Here is a 17,363-nt window from a genome sequence, read left to right as displayed (position 1 = left end):
TTAATTTGCAAAGTGTCATTTATTAATTAAGCTATCTGTGGCACAGGACAGAGGTTAAAATGGTGGCAATTAAGAAAAGTCTGTCTAGTTGTTAAATTACTTATAATAAGAATGTCTTTGGTTGTACACTTAAAAGTATATTTATATTCATAGGCCTCAAAGTGTTCTATTTGCCAGGAGTGCAGATGTTCAGAGCTGGGGTAAGATGTTTAATGGTGACTGAGCCCCTCAGCTATGACAGTGTGAGTAGCTGTTTATCTCTGATTCATTGGAAGATGACAGGGCTGGTGGTTGGGCTTACTTCTCACACACAGTAACATTCTGCCTCCTTCGGGTTCTTCTGTGTTGGGTCCCATCTATAACTCTGCCTCACCTACATTTTCTGTTCTGCTCCAACTAACTCCCAGTTTTGCCCTTTATTACCTATGGTGAGTCCGGTCCCATTCCTGCACCTTGGTCATCTTTGCTCTGTCCTTCATGTTTAATCTCGCTGTTCTTTTGTGGCTCTGATCAGATATCTCTTTAGTTGAGAAGTCTTCCTTGGTCTCATATATATCACAGTTCTCTAACTCATAGCTACTTTCTCCTACCCCATGCACCACACTTAATTTTCTTCTTAGCACTTATCATCTTAAAGTTAAGCAACAGGAGAGCTGGCCCTTTATTTTCTGCTGTACCCTCACGGACTAGACTTGTGTCTACTATTGGTAAAGACACGCTTCCCCAGGTGGGAGATAAGCAGCGCCTAACAATTTTGCCAAAAAGGCAAGCTGAAATTGAACAACTGTGTGTGTCTGTGTTTTTCATCTGCAGACCCAATATTCTCTGGGCGGGGACTGGTAGCGTGGACAGTTCCTGGAGTTAAGGTGGGATAGCAAAAGCTACACACAACAGTAGGTGCTAAGTTTTGTTGAAGAAAATGAATGGTGATTATCTGGGTTAGGATTTCTATGGCAGTGATGGAACACTGTGACCAAAAGCAATTTGGAGAAGAAAAGGGTTGTTTGGCTTATACTTGCCTATTCCTGATCACTACTAAAGGAAGTCAGGACAACTCAAATAGAGCAGGACCCTGGAGGCAGGAGGGATGCAGACAGAGGCCATGGAAGAGTGCTGCTTACTGGCTTGCTTTTCATAGCTTGAACGGTCTGCTTTCTTACAGTGCCCAGGACCAGTAATGTTTCCACCTACAAAGAGCTGGCCCTTCCACATCAATCACTGGTTAAGAAAATATACTATAGACTTGCTAGCCTAGTCATTTTTCTCAATTGAGGTTACCTCCTCTCTGATGGCTTTAGCTTCTGTCAGGTTCATGCACCACTAGCCAGGAGAGTGAATTTATAGATAAAAGGAGATTTTATATATAAAAGTATTTTGAAAAACCACTAAGTAATACACAAGTATTATTTATTGTCACTGAAAAACCAAATACTTGGTGAGTGCCCAGAGAAGTAAATTCAAGATTTCTGTGCTTGTGTTATCACATGGCCATAAAGTTCTGAGGATAAAATGACCTAATGCATTTCCTTTAAGAATACCAAATTTAACCTCCACCCCCATCATCAAATTTAAGTTTTCAAGCCTAATCTTTCCAACCTAATAGCTATTTTTTCAGTATATGCATTATTCATCATTGATCATAGACAATACACCTTCAAAATTGATCTGTGTTGCTTCTGAAGAATTATGGCAGCCACCACAATTCTGGTTTTTAAAGCTTGTTCATGATGCGGTTGTGTGGGTCTCTGGAGGAAGCCTGCAGAAGAGCAGGGTGTTACTGATACCTGATTGGTGGGCTTCTCTTGGTCACTTTAACACATCAGTTTATGGTGCATACTCTCAAGCATCTGGATTATGTATCATTGCTGTTCTTCCTGAAGGAGAGTGGCCTTCAGGTCCTACCAGCTACTGTTATTCGCATTGGGGCTTGGCAAAAAGAATTACAATGCAGGACTCTCTTTCTCTAAGTTCTCAAACAGTTGATAGGTAAACCTAAGGATTGGTAGATAAACATATGTATGTTTGATACCAGATAGTATGGCAAGGCTGATATCAGGTAGTGTGGCCTAGGTGTCTAGGAAGAGAATGGGCTTTCCAAAACCCAGGTTCAGAACTAGACAGATGTGCGCATCCAGCCACAGAGGACTCCAGGCCTTTCTCATCTAAGCCATAGCACAAACAGTCAACTAGGGAGGAGTGAGAAATTAGGCCAGGCAAGTCATGCTAACGAAAGTCTTTCTACACGAAAAGGAATAGGAAATCAGTGTCCAGACTGACTATTCTCAGTAACTTGCTACCATGCATTTTAAGATACTTTACAGATAAAATGTGTCTTTTAAAGCACTAAGAATATGTAAATCTTTACATCACACATTTTATTCCTATACTATCATACAGATGGAGCAGGAAACTGTTTTCGAGCTCGGCTAGGATGTTGTTGTGTCTAGTGACATTCTTGTACGGGTGAAGGCTTAGGCAAATGCCCAGTTTGCTTTACTATGGAGCCTCCTCTAGGCGCCTCATCCAGACAAATCCTAAGTTTCAGAAGATGGAACCATGGCAAAGCTCATTTATATTTCTTCTACAAATCTAAAGCTCAGCCAAAATTGGTTAATTCTAAGTGAAATCTCAAGAACTTTTAGAGAATTTGCATTGAACAGCAATCTTGCTACCACACAATGCTTTAAATTGTAGTAGTACATAATTTGATTTAATAAAGACTTGTTGAATGAATTGCTCTCCACCTATCCAAAGTCAGCAGGAAGCCACTGTGGGTTGCTGAAGTCTTAAAGTTACACATGTAACAGACACTGAAGAGGGCTCAACGGCCAATGAATGCAAACTAGCAATAAAAAGGGAAACTTTTCTAAGTCACTGTAACTAGACCAATGGAAGTCCCCTGAGTTTTCCGTTTTCCCTATAGAAGAGACTGACACTCACTGCAAGCCACTCGCTCCATGGAGCAGACTTCCCTTTAGTTACACTAATTATTTGAAGATGTGTTTGTTTTAAAGACGCATTCTAGTTTTTACCTTTTAAAAGCACATGGATTTATGGACATGAGCGCAGTGCATGCAGAGGTCAGAAGGTGTCAGATCCCCTGGAAGCAGAGTTAGAGTGGTCATCAGCCTGGGGATGTGAGTGCTTGGAATACAAACTCAGGTCCTTGCATCTTAACCTCTGACCCACCTCTCCAGCCTCTAAGCTGGGTTTTAGGTAGGGTCATTTGAGTTTGTCCCTGAACCTTTCTTCTACTGGTTGTATTTGTGTTGTTAGAATATAATTAATTAAATTTTAGTTAAGCTGATGAAATGTGGGCCCAACAGTAAAAAAAAAAAAAAAATTGTTCCTCTGAAAATAAAGTCAAATATTAACATTGAGAAAATATTGCAAGGAGCCAATGAGACGACTCAATAGGTAAAAGGTGCTTGCTACCAGACATGGTGACCTGACCTGGGTTAAGTGCCTAGAACCCATGTGGTGGAGGAAGAGAACCTGCACTTGTAAGTTGTCATCTGACTTCTATGTGTACACTGTAACTCACTCTCTCTCACTCTCTCTCTCTCTCTCTCTCTCTCTCTCACACACACACACACACACACACACACACACACACACACACACACACACACACACACACACACACACACACACAAAATAAATAAATAAATAAATAAATATAGACAACAATTGCTAAATGACGTGATGTCTACTTACAGCAAGCCTGCAGTGCTAGAGAGGAGTTCATGGCTTAGATGTAGGATGACAAATGCCACCTGAGACAATGACATCCAGATCCTAGAAGCTGCCAAAGGAGCTGGTCTCCAAAGACAGAAACAGTAATCTGTATGGAGGTGCACCATTGCAAGTGAAGAGAACGATGCGAGCAGTAGAGTGAGGAGTGGGACCCCATGTGGGCTTCGCAGCTCACGAAGGCACAGTGGCCTGGTGTCAAGTGGCACAAGGCTCTGGTTCACAGGTGTCACAAGTACCTGGTCACCAAGAAAGTAAGGTATTTATTCTTTGCACTCACAATAAGCTTGAGTGGCCTTTGGGATATGACTAAAAGCTTTTCAACTTACAACAGTCTTGAATGGCCTTTGGAACATCTGTAAGAGCTTTTTCTTATGGTGTAATTTCTTCACTCGTTCATTCATAATTTTTTCTTGTGTCTGTTTTTGTGTTTACTTTTTCATATTTTCTTATCTCCTTAATTGGCTAATAACCTAATTTTAAACTTAAAAATTTACATTTCTTTTGTTTATAAATGTTATTTTTTCTGCTATCAATATAGATATTAAGTTCTATTTTACTATTTTTGTTTTGAGATAAGGTTTTCCTACACAGCTCTGGCTGTCCTGGAACTTACTATGTAGATCAGGATGGCCTCAAACGCACAGAGATCTGCCTGCTCTGCCTTCCCAGTTAGTGTTGGGATTAGAGAACTGTTCCACCACACCTGGAAAGATGTCAAATTCTTGATAGAATGGGAACTATAAAAAAATCCCTGATTGTTTTAAGAATTTTCTATTTTTTTAAAAAACGAGATGCATAAAATATTAACAATTTTTATTATAATGTTGCAGGCATTGTGATTGACATTCTATGCTTCAACATATAATTTTCAAAGTTTGTAGCATAAGAATCATATGTGACTTTCCCATTGTTATGCTATTAAAATATATAGTTAATGTATTTAAAAGACTTAGTTGGGAAAAAATGGCCCAAAGCCCTCCTTTACTTGATGTAGTCCTGTTGGCACATGGTGGCTACGTACAAGTGAAAGGCATCATGAAAATACAATGCATTGTTCATAATTATATTCCAGCGTGAACTTTAATGCAACCCTAACTGCTTATCGGAGGAAGGAACTACGTGTTTCTAGATGATAAGTCTGGATGCCAATAGGAACAAAGCATAGCAGTCACATGTCTTAGCTTGATGGAAGTCATCCGAGGCTCTGCTTCAGTTGTTTCCAACGATGGTGCTTTAAGGAATGAGTGGAGAGCACCAATTTAAGACAAACTAGAGGTCACCAAGGAAAGATCACCATGTTGGCATCTGTGCTTTGATGCCCTTCCCTCTTTAAGACTTATGATGGATATAAATATTCCCTCTCTCATCTCCTCTGTTTTAAAATAAATATGATTTTTTAATGTATATTAACATTTTGCTTGTATGGCTGTATAGACACCATGTTCATATTGGATGCCCACAGAAGCCAGAAGAGAATTTCAGATACTAGAACCAGAGTTGTGGACAGTTAGTTGTGCGTGACCATGTGTGTGCTGGGAATTGAACCTGGGTCCTCTAGAAGACCATCCAGTGCTCTTAACTGCTGAGCCATCTCTCTGGCCCCTGGACTAAGAAATATTACAGGAGCATCAGGCTCTTTCCATTTACAATTCTTTGTTTTCTTTTCTGTGTCTGAATGCTATATATGTGTGTGTGCACGTGTGTGTGCAGGTGCATGTACTCATGTGTGTGCATGTGGACGACAGAATAGGATGCCAGGTGTCCCCCTATGTCACTTTCTGCCTTATTCTTTTATGGCGGTGTTTCACTGAGCTCTCTGTTTTGTGGCTAGGTTGACTGGTCAGCAGGCCCCATCAATCTTTCTGTCTCTCTGGTACTATACAGATGTTCATGACGATATCAGCTTTTATATTGGTTCTGCGGATCTGAACTAAGGTCCTCTTTCTCTTTCCCACTCAGCCATCTCCCTAGTCCTCATGATTCCTAACTTCATTTTAAATAAAGTACTTGTTTCTGTATGAGCTAAGGTGAAATGAAGACAGAAAGAGACAGAAGGCATACCAGGAAGAGCAATCAAAACCTGAATAGGTTTGAGACATGATCTTTATATACCAGACCTAATCATTTTAGAATGTAATAAATTGGGTTTTTTTTTCTGGCACCTTTAGTGAAATTCATCTGATTTAAGTTATTGTCACTTACAAAACAGTGAGATACAAGAATATACCCAGCAGAAAATCCAGAATGATAAAAGGGCCACTAGAGGAAGGGGTTGCTGATGGTAGAACCCATTGGCCATGGAGATGGAAGAGAAATACTTAGAAAGGTCAAAACAGCGAGGGAGCTGGGAGGACAGGGAAGAGGAGGGTAACTGAAACTCAGGGTATATGAAGAAACTATAGAGAAACTTACTGTTTCATAATCTTATTAAAAATACAATAAAAAGGAATTTGAATGGAAATGCCCTCCAAGAATGGATAATGCTCCTCCCAGAAGCCTTGGATTATTAGACAAAACCCCTGCATCAGGGGTGGGATATTTTCCTATTGGTTGTTGAGTAAGAGAGTCTCCCCTTTCTCTGCAAAACCAATATAGGATATTACCATTGCTCTTGGTTAATCACTAGATCTTGACGGTCATACTTCCATTGCTAAAACTATCCCATACTTTGGTTACTGATCATAGATCAAGCTGGAGGTGAGCTGAAAGCTTCTTCCATAACAACTAGGCTACATTGTCCTAGAAGTTTCTATGTAGGGTACTAAAGGAGAAAAGCCATTAAACAGTTTTACTTAGCTGTGTACCTTGTGAGACAGTAATGAACTATCAAGAAAGATGCGCTCTCCAGTGCAATGGAATAACTCTTAAGGTCATAAACAACCACTTTCCAACAGGATTTGGGGGCTGCTTCATGGAGGGACCTCAGCTTGGTTCTGTAAGCCTCGTCAAGAGCCTTTGGTTTGGGAGGTCACAGACCCTAGAGATGAGCCTACAGCTATTGTACTGCTAAGCAGTAGTGCATTTAATCTGCCTTCTAAATACTCATATTTATATTCATAGACTAATGCTGAGATAAGACTCCATCAGAGAAGCCTCTTGTAGCCAGAGGTGGTTAGAAACATACAACTGGGCAAAATGTCTAGAGTAAGTGACAGGTGGGGTTCTCTGAGACAGCTATAACACACACAGAAAGCTCAGACAACATTGTGGAAGAGGGGACAGAAAAAAATGGAAGAGCTGAGGATGAAGAGATAAGACAACATAAGAGACATCTCTGGACATGACAAAGAATTGCACCCATAAACTCACTGAAGCTGTGGTGATCACAAGACTTGAACAAGACTGGGCCCATCAATATTTTATCACGGATAAGGGAAGGGCCCGTGTGACCCCCCGACTCCTCCCAAAAAGACTATGGGCAATTAATGCTAGTTGGGGGAGAGACATTATTTTCTTCAGTAGTGAATCCAGAGATACATTGCCCTTGCTCCATTGAGTAACTTCTATCCATACTTGGGCAGGTAAATCCACAGACAAAAAGACATGAAAGTGCAAGGGACTCACTGAGAAGACTACCAGTAGGAGGGGTAAGGGGCTAAGGGCAGGTAACAAAAGTGAAAATGACTAAAATATATAAATCTATAAAACTGTCAAAAAAAAAAAAAAAACCAGCAGCAGGGAACACAACGCTGCTCAGAGACCAACACACTTTCCCCTATGGGGAGTGGCCACATAGAGAAAATACAAGTCAGTTTATTGGGAGTGGAACAGCAGAGCAGTCTTTTAAGCTCTCCTTCCACAAAAAGCCATATTGATTCAGGCCACGGCTAGACTGCTATAGGAAGGGAGGGATTTCTGGAGTACAATGGTGCTTATGTAATGTTTAAGTTAGTTATGGAGTCAAGTGAACAGAAAGAAACAATAAGACAAAACGTTGCCAGAGACTAGAAACAAAGGAACGGAAAACTCTAGAGCTTAAAGGTATAGCAGCACAAAATAATATGTTTAATGATTTTAGTAAGCAGGTCAGACATGACCAAGTATGGAATCAGCATCCTGGGTGACAACAGCCAGAGTACATGGAGTGAGAATAATGATATAATGTATGGGGACTTGGAACATGAGTAGGGAAGAGAGAGCTTGTAGCAAAGGCAGAATCTGAAAAGAGAAGGTGGCTGTGGCTGTCTCAGAAGTGATGGAAGGCAGTAAAATGTAGCCAAGCATATGAAAACAGCTCCTTTTTTTTTTTTTTTTTTGGTTTTTCGAGACAGGGTTTCTCTGTATAGCCCTGGCTGTCCTGGAACTCACTTTGTAGACCAGGCTGGCCTCGAAAACAACTCCTGAGAATGAAAGACAGTAGCAAATCCCACAAAGACGGGTGGTTGGGGAAAAGTTCCCATTGCTTACAAGAAAGGTTACAATGAGACTGACAGCTAGTTTATCCACAGAAACCATGGAAGAAAGAAGATAATGGAATGATGGTTTAAAGTGCTGAAATAAAATACCTAATAGTATAGAAAATTTCAAGAGGAAGGGCATTAAAATACCTTTAATGAAGGCTGGGTGTGGTGGCGCACGCCTTTAATCCCAGCACTCGGGAGGCAGAGGCAGGCGGATTTCTGAGTTAGAGGCCAGCCTGGTCTACAAAGTGAGTTCCAGGACAGCCAGGGCTACACAGAGAAACCCTGTCTCAAAAAAACAAAAACAAACAAACAAACAAATAAATACCTTTAATGAAAAAGTAGTTAAGAAAAAAGAAAAAGAAAAAGTAGTTAAGAATTTGTCACCAGGAAATTCACAACAGAGGAACTATCAAGAGGAACTATCCTATTCTTCAGGGAGGGCAGAGATGATTCCAGAGAGAGTACTGGAAATACGGGAACAAAGGAAGCATGATTAAAGGTTCAGTGTGTAGGTAAAGTTAAGTAAATATTGACAGTTTTAGAAAGCAAAAGTAATTATGTCTTGTGAAACTTAAAAATGTACAGACTGAAAATATGTAATTATAGTGGCCTGTAAGTTGAAATTACAGTGATTCATGGTACTCCTATTGTTTAAGAAGAAGTGAAAGTACCAATTAATGTTAGAAATTAATGAGTCAAGGATGCATGTTGTAGGGGTCAGCAGTATAAGAATAGTAAAATAGAGTATAACTTATAGACCATTATAAAAGAGGAAAATTTAATAATAAAAATATTCAATATAAAATAAAGCAGGGAAAGAGAGAAAAAAGATCATAGGCTAGGTAGCACAAATAGTAAACAGTAAGCAAAATTTAGCCTCAAATGTCTTTAAATGAATTAGTGTTTCATTTGAATTATCAGAATGGATTTTTAAAATACATATTTCTTATAAGAGGCACATCCAAAACAGAAGTGTCTTTTTATTTTCCTATTATTAACACAAAAGCATTATTTTCTTATTATTGTGATAAAGCACCATGACCAAGGCAACTCATAGAAGAGTCTATTTGCGGTTCATAGTTCCAGAGGGTGAGTCTATGACTATCCTGTCTGGGAGCATGGCAGCAGGCAGGCGGGCATGGCACTGGAGCAGTGCTGAGAGCTCATATCTTGAAACAGAAGCAGCAAACAGAGAGCACACTGAGAATGGTGTGGGCTTTTGAAACTGTAAGGCCCACCCCCAGTGACACGCCTCCTCTAACAAAGCCACACCTCCTAATTCTTCTCAAACAGTTCCACCAACTGGGAACTAAACATTCAAAGTATTCAAACCTATGAACCTCTGAGGGCCATTATCATTCAAACCACCACATTAAGTATATAGGACAATTTAAAAAATTTAAAATACAACAAGATAACCATGTAAGCAGCCAAAATGTATCAGATATAGACATTAATAATCAAAGCAAGTTTTATTACTATCAATATTTTTGATAGATTAGGAAATAAATCAGTACATCCACATAAAAGGGACATTTTATTAGGATTAAAGTTAAATTTCTAGGATGATATGAAGGTTCTAAACTAATTTTAATCTATCAATACAGTTTCAGAACACAGAAGTTAAAAAACAGAATTATAAAGCTTGAAAAAAAAATCCATGCAACTGTAGTAGAGAACACTGACATCTCTTGTTTTACAATAAGCAGACAAAAATATCACTAAGGGCAAAAACAACTTGATAACAGAAACTAGTCAGACAGATTTAACAGACATGAAATGCATTGCTAAAAAGCTGGAGAACATAATCTCTTTTCATGAACACAAAGACATTTTAATATGACCATACAGAAATAAAGTAAGTTTTGTTTTGTTTTGTTTTTGTTTTTGTTTTTTTCCCCGAGACAGGGTTTCTCTGTGTAGCCTGGCTGTCCTGGAACTCACTCTGTAGACCAGGCTGGCCTGGAACTCAGAAATCTGCCTGCCTCTGCCTCCCAAGTGCTGGGATTAAAGGCCTGCGTCATCACACCCGGCTATAAAGTAAGTTTTAACACAGTTAGAAGTATACAATAAAAATAACCTTGTACTGGCTAGTTTTGTGTCAACTTGACACAGGCTGGAGTTATCACAGAGAAAGGAGCTTCAGTTGGGAAAATGCCTCCATGAGATCCAGTTGCAAGGCATTTTCTCAATTAGTGATCAAGGAGGGAGGGCCCCTTGAGGGTGGTACCATCTCTGGGCTGGTAGTCTTGGTTCTATAAGAGAGCAGGCTGAGCAAGCCAGGGGAAGCAAGCCAGTAAAGAACATCCCTCTATGGCCTCTGCATCAGCTCCTGCTTTCAGACCTGCTTGAGTTCCAGTCCTGACTTCCTTGGTATGGAAAGTGTAAGCTGAATAAACCCTTTCCTCCCCAACCTGCTTCTTGGTCATGATATTTGTGCAGGAATAGAAACCATGACTAAGACAAATTGGTAACAGCATAGTGGGGTATTCCTGTGACAACCTGACCATGTTTTGGGGAGGATTGTGGAAGGACTTTGGAATTTTGGGCCAGAAGATCCATTCGGTGTTAAGAGCTCTGTCAAATGTTGTGTACGGGCTTGTAAGATAATGTTGAGAACAGTGCAGAAGATGGAGGCCTGGCTTGTGAAATTTCAGAGGAACGATTAAAGACTCTTATCAGGGCCATTGTTATTTTGACTGTGAGATTCTGTCGTTCTGGTTAGCTGGGGCTGAAGAATCAGCTGTGATTAACAAGATACCAGAACTACTAGAGGAAAACCTTTGCATTACTGGGACTATTGATGTTGGTTAGCTGGAGCTAAGAACTTAGCGGTGATTAAGAAGAGACCAGCATCATTGAGGTGACATCTTCTGGGAAGTATTTTCTGAAAGCACAAAGAGGCTGTGTTCCAGAGATAGCCAAAGTTGTACCTCGTGCTGCAGCAGGACTTGGTAATGTGTAAGAGTCACCCAGGTGGTACTGGTTTTGAAGGCATGAAGGGGTCACGAAGAGTAGCTGAGGCTTGGCACTATTAGAGGCCATGGAAGGCCATTGGTGAAGGTGCAGCCTCAGTTGCAGTTGATGGCCCAGGACTGAAGTGGTCATGCAAAGGAGTTGAGGCTTGGCACCATGAAGACAGCCTATGAGAGGCTATTGTTGAAGCCAAGTTATAGTGGAAGACAGCAGCGTTTTGGAGATGTCAGTACCATGAGATGACCACCAAGAACAGCAGCAGCAGTGGAGTACAGGCAGCTGGAGCCTAGAAGACAAGGTGTGTGCTACAAAGGGCATGGCTGGAGAAGTGACCCAAGCCCTTGGAGGAGCCCAGAAGATCGTGAGTTGGATCCCAGACATTGGATGGTTGGAGATTGATTTTTGCTTTTGATTGTGACTATGCCCTGGTATTTTTCCCTCTTGAAGGAAGTTTTTTAGTGAAGCCCACAGTTAAGAGACTTTGCATTTTAAAGTACTTTGAATTTTAAAAGATACTGGATATTTTAAAAGGATTGAACTTTTAATATGTAAAGACTATGGGACTTTTAACGTTATTTAGATCTTGGGGATGAATAAGAACTAAGGGTTGAGGCTTACTAGTGATGTGTTTGTGTGTCAAGTTGACAAGGGGTCAGTTGTACTGGCTAGTTTTATGTCAACTTGACACAGGCTGGAGTTATCACAGAGAAAGGAGCTTCAGTTGGGAAAATGCCTCCACGAGATCCAGCTGCAAGGCATTTTCTCAATTAGTGATCAAGGGGGGGAGGTCCCCTTGGGGTGGTGCCATCTCTGGGCTGGTAGTCTTGGTTCTATAAGAGAGCAGGCTGAGCAAGTCAGGGGAAGCAAGCCAGTAAGTAACATCCCTCCATGGCCTCTGCATCATCTCCTGCTTTCAGACCTGCTTGAGTTCCAGTCCTGATTTCCTTGGTGATGAACAGCAGTACGGAAGAAGTGTAAGCTGAATAAACCCTTTCCTCCTCAACCTGCTTCTTGGTCATGATGTTTGTGCAGAATAGAAACTTTGATGAAGACAAACCCTATCAAAAATGAGGAACAGATCTAAACAGAGAATTCTCAACTGAGGAAACCCAAATGGCCAAGAAGCACCTTAAGAAATGTTCAACATCCTTGGTCATCAGGGAAATACAAATCAAAACAACCCTGAGATTCCACCTCATACCAGTCAGAATGGCTAAGATCAAAAACTCAGGTGAGAGCAGATGCTAGTGAGGACATGGACAAAGAGGAACACTCCTCCATTACTGGTGAGATTGCAAGCTGGTACAACCACTCTGGAAATCAGTATGGCAGCTCCTCAGAAGATTGGACATAGTACTCCTTGAGAACCTAGCTATACCACTTCTGCATGTATACCCAGAAGATGCTTCAACATGTAATAAGGACACATGCTCCACTATGTTCATAGCAGCCTCATTTATAATAGCCAGAAGCTGGAAAGAACCCAGATGTCCCTCAACAGAGGAATGGATACAGAAAATGTGTTCCATTTACACAATGGAATACTACACAGCTATTAAAAACAATGACTTCATGAAATTCACAGGCAAATGGATGGATCTAGAAAATATCATCCTGAGTGAGGTAACTCAGTCACAAATGAACACACATGCTATGCACTCACTGATAAGTGGGCATTAGGCAAAGAGTGTGGAATACCCAAGATACAACTCACAGACCACATGAAGCTCAAGAGGAACAAAGACAAAAGAGTGGCTGCTTCGTCCTTCTTAGAATAGGGAACAATATAATCAAGGGAAGTAGAGGGTGGGAGCGACTTGGGAGGAAGAGAGGAGGTAGAAGGTAAAAAGAGGGGCAGAATCAGGTATGGGAAGAGATGGAGGAGATGTACAGAGGGTCAGGGAATTGAACAGAGGTGTGTAGCTATGGGGGATGGGGAACTGGGGGTAGCAACCAGAAAGTCCCAGATGCCAGGAGAGCAAGAGCCTCCCACACCCCCATGGTGATGACATTAGCTGAAATACCCCACAGAGGGGAGGGAGAACCTGTCGAGACCATACCTAGAGGTTAAACATGGCCCCCTGGTTGAGGGATGGGGCCACCCACCCATCTCCAAAATTTTAACCCAGAATTCCTCCTGTCTCAAGGAAATACAGGGACAAAGAATGGAGCAGAGACTGAAGGAAAGGCCATCCAGATACTGCCCCACCTTGGGATCCATCCCACAAGCAGACACCAAACCTAGACACTATTGCTGATGCCAAGAAGTGCTTGCTGACAGGAGCCTGATACAGCTGTCTCCTGAGAGACTCTTCCAGATCCTGATCAGTACAGTTCGGATGCTCATAGCCAACCATTGGACTGAGTACAGGAACCCCAATGGAGGAATTAGGGGAAGGACTGAAGGAGCTGAAGGGACCTTATCTGGCGTCAATGGGAGGGGAAGCCCTTGGTCCTGTGAAGGCTTGATGCCCCAGTGTAGAGGAATGCTAGGGAGTGGGTCGGTGTGGGAGCACCTTCATAAAAGCAGGGTAAGGGGGGATAGGATAGGGGTTTTCAGAGGGGAAACTTGGAAAGGGGATAACATTTGAAATGTAAACAAATAAAATATCCAATTGTTTTAGGAAAAAAGTATACAAAAATACAAAAAGGAATCTTTCAACCACAATGCAATCAAACTAGAAAGCACCAAGGAAAAGTTGACAAGGAAATCCTCATGTCTTTTGAAATTGAGAAAATAGATTTTTATAGAATATATGAACCAAATAAGAAAGCACAAAAATATTTTAGAACATTTTTATGATTAATAATAAATCAAATGCTGCGCAAAACTTCTGCATGAAATATCTGAAGCTATCCTTAAAGGATATTTAACCCACTATATTAGATTTGAACTTCTTGAGGAAGGTCTTGTGCTGGAGAAGTCGGTCTGTGGTAGCTTCCTTGTCTGGGATGAACAGTGCCCTGGGTTTGATCTCTATAATTAGGAAAGAAAAGAACCTATGTCTTTATATTTATACATACATACATACATATATATATATATATATATATATATATATATATATATTACTATCTGTACTTAACAAAAGTTTATTATGTGCAGAAATAATACTAAATGAAAACACAAATGATTGATTAGGCAACTCTACCTTAGCAGGCCTCTGCTCTTTTAGAACTACCTTCTGGGTGCTCTGTTCAGCACTCCTGAACTCATTCTAGCTAGTAATGAAACCGTCTCTGCTTGAGTACACTGAATTTACAATCAATAAAGAACTCTAAATTGAATTTCTAATTGCTTTTATAATGCTACTGTGCTCACAGGCCTTCCCAATACTAACTCCCATTTTGTGGTATAACTTTCATTTTTTTAAATTCCATCCTATTTATGGTGAATGGCACGAAGAGAAGAAATAGCATGAGTTGAACATTTTGAAGAATAACCTTAATTAGATATGTAAAAGAGTTTGGGAAAAAAAAAGGAATTCAGTCTAGGACCAAAATTGATTCCTAATTAAGTTCAGTGGCTTAATACCAAAACCAGTAAAGAAGAGGCAAGCTACTAGGAAAAGGGAGACATGAATTCTCCCCGCTTCTTCCCAGTCCCTTTCACCTAAGCTGTCTGCAGAACTTGGTTTTTTTTCGCAGACTGTAGCTGGGAAGAGGTGGATGCCCCACTGTGTTTGGCCCTGAGGAGATAAAGGCTGGGCACATCTGCACATCTGCAGTAGACTTCCAAGGATGCTGATGTTGCACCCTCTGCAGTAGACTTCCAGGGAGGCTGATGTTTAGCAGAGGTAGTCTAGCACAGCCGTAGCACTGAAGTTCTGGCCCTAAGTCCAGGGTACAAGGAAGGGGTCAGAGCAAGCAAGCCTCTGAGAGCGTGCTGCGAACGTTTCAGAGGTAGGTTTGTTCAGGCAAGGGCTTCACAACTCCGTGTGCACACTGAAGCTCCCTAGCGCTTTAAAATAAAAAATATAGCAAAGTCCAAAGTCTGTCTCAACAGTAATACCAGAGTTGTTGGTGGCAGAGAGGCGTGGGTGATGGCAGTATTTTCTTAAGGCTCCTGCAGGTGTTTTAAAGTATTCCAGACTTTAGAACCAGTCTTCGAAGCACAGACTAATGAGTTTTGAAAAGCTAATAAGGGCTCTGAATTTTATATGTCTTTCTTTTTTAAAAAAAAAAAGTATGTTGCTTTAATATTTACACTTAACCGTTATATAGTTTTGTTTCTCTTGCTGTAAAAGAGTACAATAGGCCAATCAGCATTTTTAAAATTACCTCAAATTATAGTTATATTCCTAGGAGAAAAGACTCCTGGGGTCTTAATCTCCAGCTTAGTCTTTATGAAACAGTGGCCAATATACAACATGGCTGCTTAAATCAGCCAGGAATAGTCACAGCAGAAATGGAAGGAAAATAGGAGGGGCCGAGACCAGGCCCATAAGAGGCAGGAGTCAGGCTCCTGGCCAGATAGGAAGCAGATGGAGTGGGTGGTCCACAAAACCTAGCTAGGTTTGGGGGCCCCTGTGGGAACAAAGAGCACAGATGCCAGGGTCACATGTGGGTCCTGGTGAGAGAAGGGAGCCTTCGTGACTGGGGAACACGGGAGGACCAGGAGGGCAACCCAGAATAGGGAAGGAGTGAAAATGAATTTCAGCTTTCCTTCTGGCTTAAGGCTGGCTACTGAGCCATTCTGGCCTGGGCTTTCTTGCTGCACTGATATCTGGATTTTAACTTTTTTAACTTTATTTTATATTCACCCCATATTTGAGGTGGATGTGAGTACTGACTTCCATATTTTACATTTACTTGTGCTAATAATTAATATTAATTTTATTTATTACTATAATATATAATTATTGGTATTACTCACCATAGGTTATCAGATGAGGATGAGGAGGGCAACACCAAGCAGGAGTGTATCGTCTCTGACCCGTCCTTTTCCATGGTGGCAGTTCAACGGGAAGACAGTGGGATAACCTGGGAGACCAACTCAAGCAGATCTTCCACTCCTTGGGCTTCAGGAGAAAGTCAGACCTCGGGAATATGTAGTTTGGAAGGATCAGCTCTGACTTCTCCTCCAGGAAGTGTTTCCTTTATTATGGATGAAGTTAAAAGGACACGGAAAAGAACTCAGAAGTCCAAGCGTGGCTCACCATCACTGCGTCGGAAAGGCAGCAAAAAAAGGAATTCTCTGGAATTGCAAGATGTTCTGACAAACCAAGAAGATGGTCCTTCAATTTCAGAAAGCCCTGTGCTCAATATTGAGAAAGAAAAGTCATCTATTGGCACTTATGATAAAACAAGAAGGAAGAAGACTGCATCAAATACGCCTCCCATCACGGGGGCTATCTACAAAGAGCACAAACCATTAGTGTTGAAGCCAGTCTACATAGGAACGGTACAATACAAAATAAAGATGTTCAATTCAGTTAAAGAAGAGTTAATTCCTCTACAATTTTATGGGACGTTGCCAAAAGGTTATGTAATTAAGGAAATACATTACAGGAGAGGAAAAGATTCATCTATTAGTCTAGAGCCGGATTTGAGCAATGGCGGTTCTAATATAGTTTCCCAAAGGAAATTAGTCCAGAGCCCAGAAGAAGACAAAGTAAGAGAGCTTGCTCCACCCTGGAGAGGTGCCCTCTCCAAAGGGTCCAGGACCTCATTGTTTAATCACGAAGAGCAAAAGAAAACGTATGCCGATTCCCATTTAAATGTTCCAACTTCAACAGAACACGCATTTCCCTCTAATGCCAGAAATGATACAGCTGATCAAGAAGAAAATCTCAGCCTTCCACAGATGATGCCACAACAGCTAGCTGGTGAATCAAAGACCCACAGAACGGAGCCACCAAGCACTCCAGCAACCATGGTCCTTGAAAGAGCAAAGGAAGAACTGGAGCAGAATGCACAAGGAAAGGAAAGTTTAGAGGATGATGCTTCAGTCTTGACAGGCTCAGCCGATGATGTGCAACAGGAAGGCTTGGTTTCTGTCAACCATTCCATGCCATGGGAGGCAGAGAAGGAGTCTTTGGAGACAGGACCACCAAGACCAGCGCCAGCCATCCAAGAAAAGTTTGAGCCAGACATGGAAGGGCTAGAGCCGATTTCAACAGAAAAAACGGAACAAGTGTCTGAATACGTGACCTCATCTGAGCCCATAGTTCACAGAGAGGAGGAGCATGCGCCTGAGCCCATAGTCCACAGAGAGGAGGAGCATGC

The 17,363-nt window shown here is 41.3% G+C and overlaps 1 protein-coding gene across 1 annotated transcript in view; it reads left to right on the top strand.

Annotated features, from left to right (window-relative positions):
• Cmya5 (cardiomyopathy associated 5) overlaps positions 1–17,363 on the top strand; it is a 94,554-nt gene that overhangs the window by 17,845 nt on the left and 59,346 nt on the right. Inside the window, exon 2 of the mRNA XM_029468236.1 lies at positions 16,017–17,352. Coding sequence (XP_029324096.1) covers positions 16,017–17,352 — 1,336 coding nt within the window. The remainder of the gene's footprint in view (positions 1–16,016; positions 17,353–17,363) is intronic.

The sequence above is a fragment of the Mus caroli genome, chromosome 13 (genome assembly GCF_900094665.2).
Source record: "Mus caroli chromosome 13, CAROLI_EIJ_v1.1, whole genome shotgun sequence".
Lineage (NCBI taxonomy): Eukaryota > Metazoa > Chordata > Mammalia > Rodentia > Muridae > Mus > Mus caroli.
The sequence above is the reverse complement of the archived record's forward strand: the minus strand, read 5'-3'. Positions and strand labels throughout refer to the sequence as shown.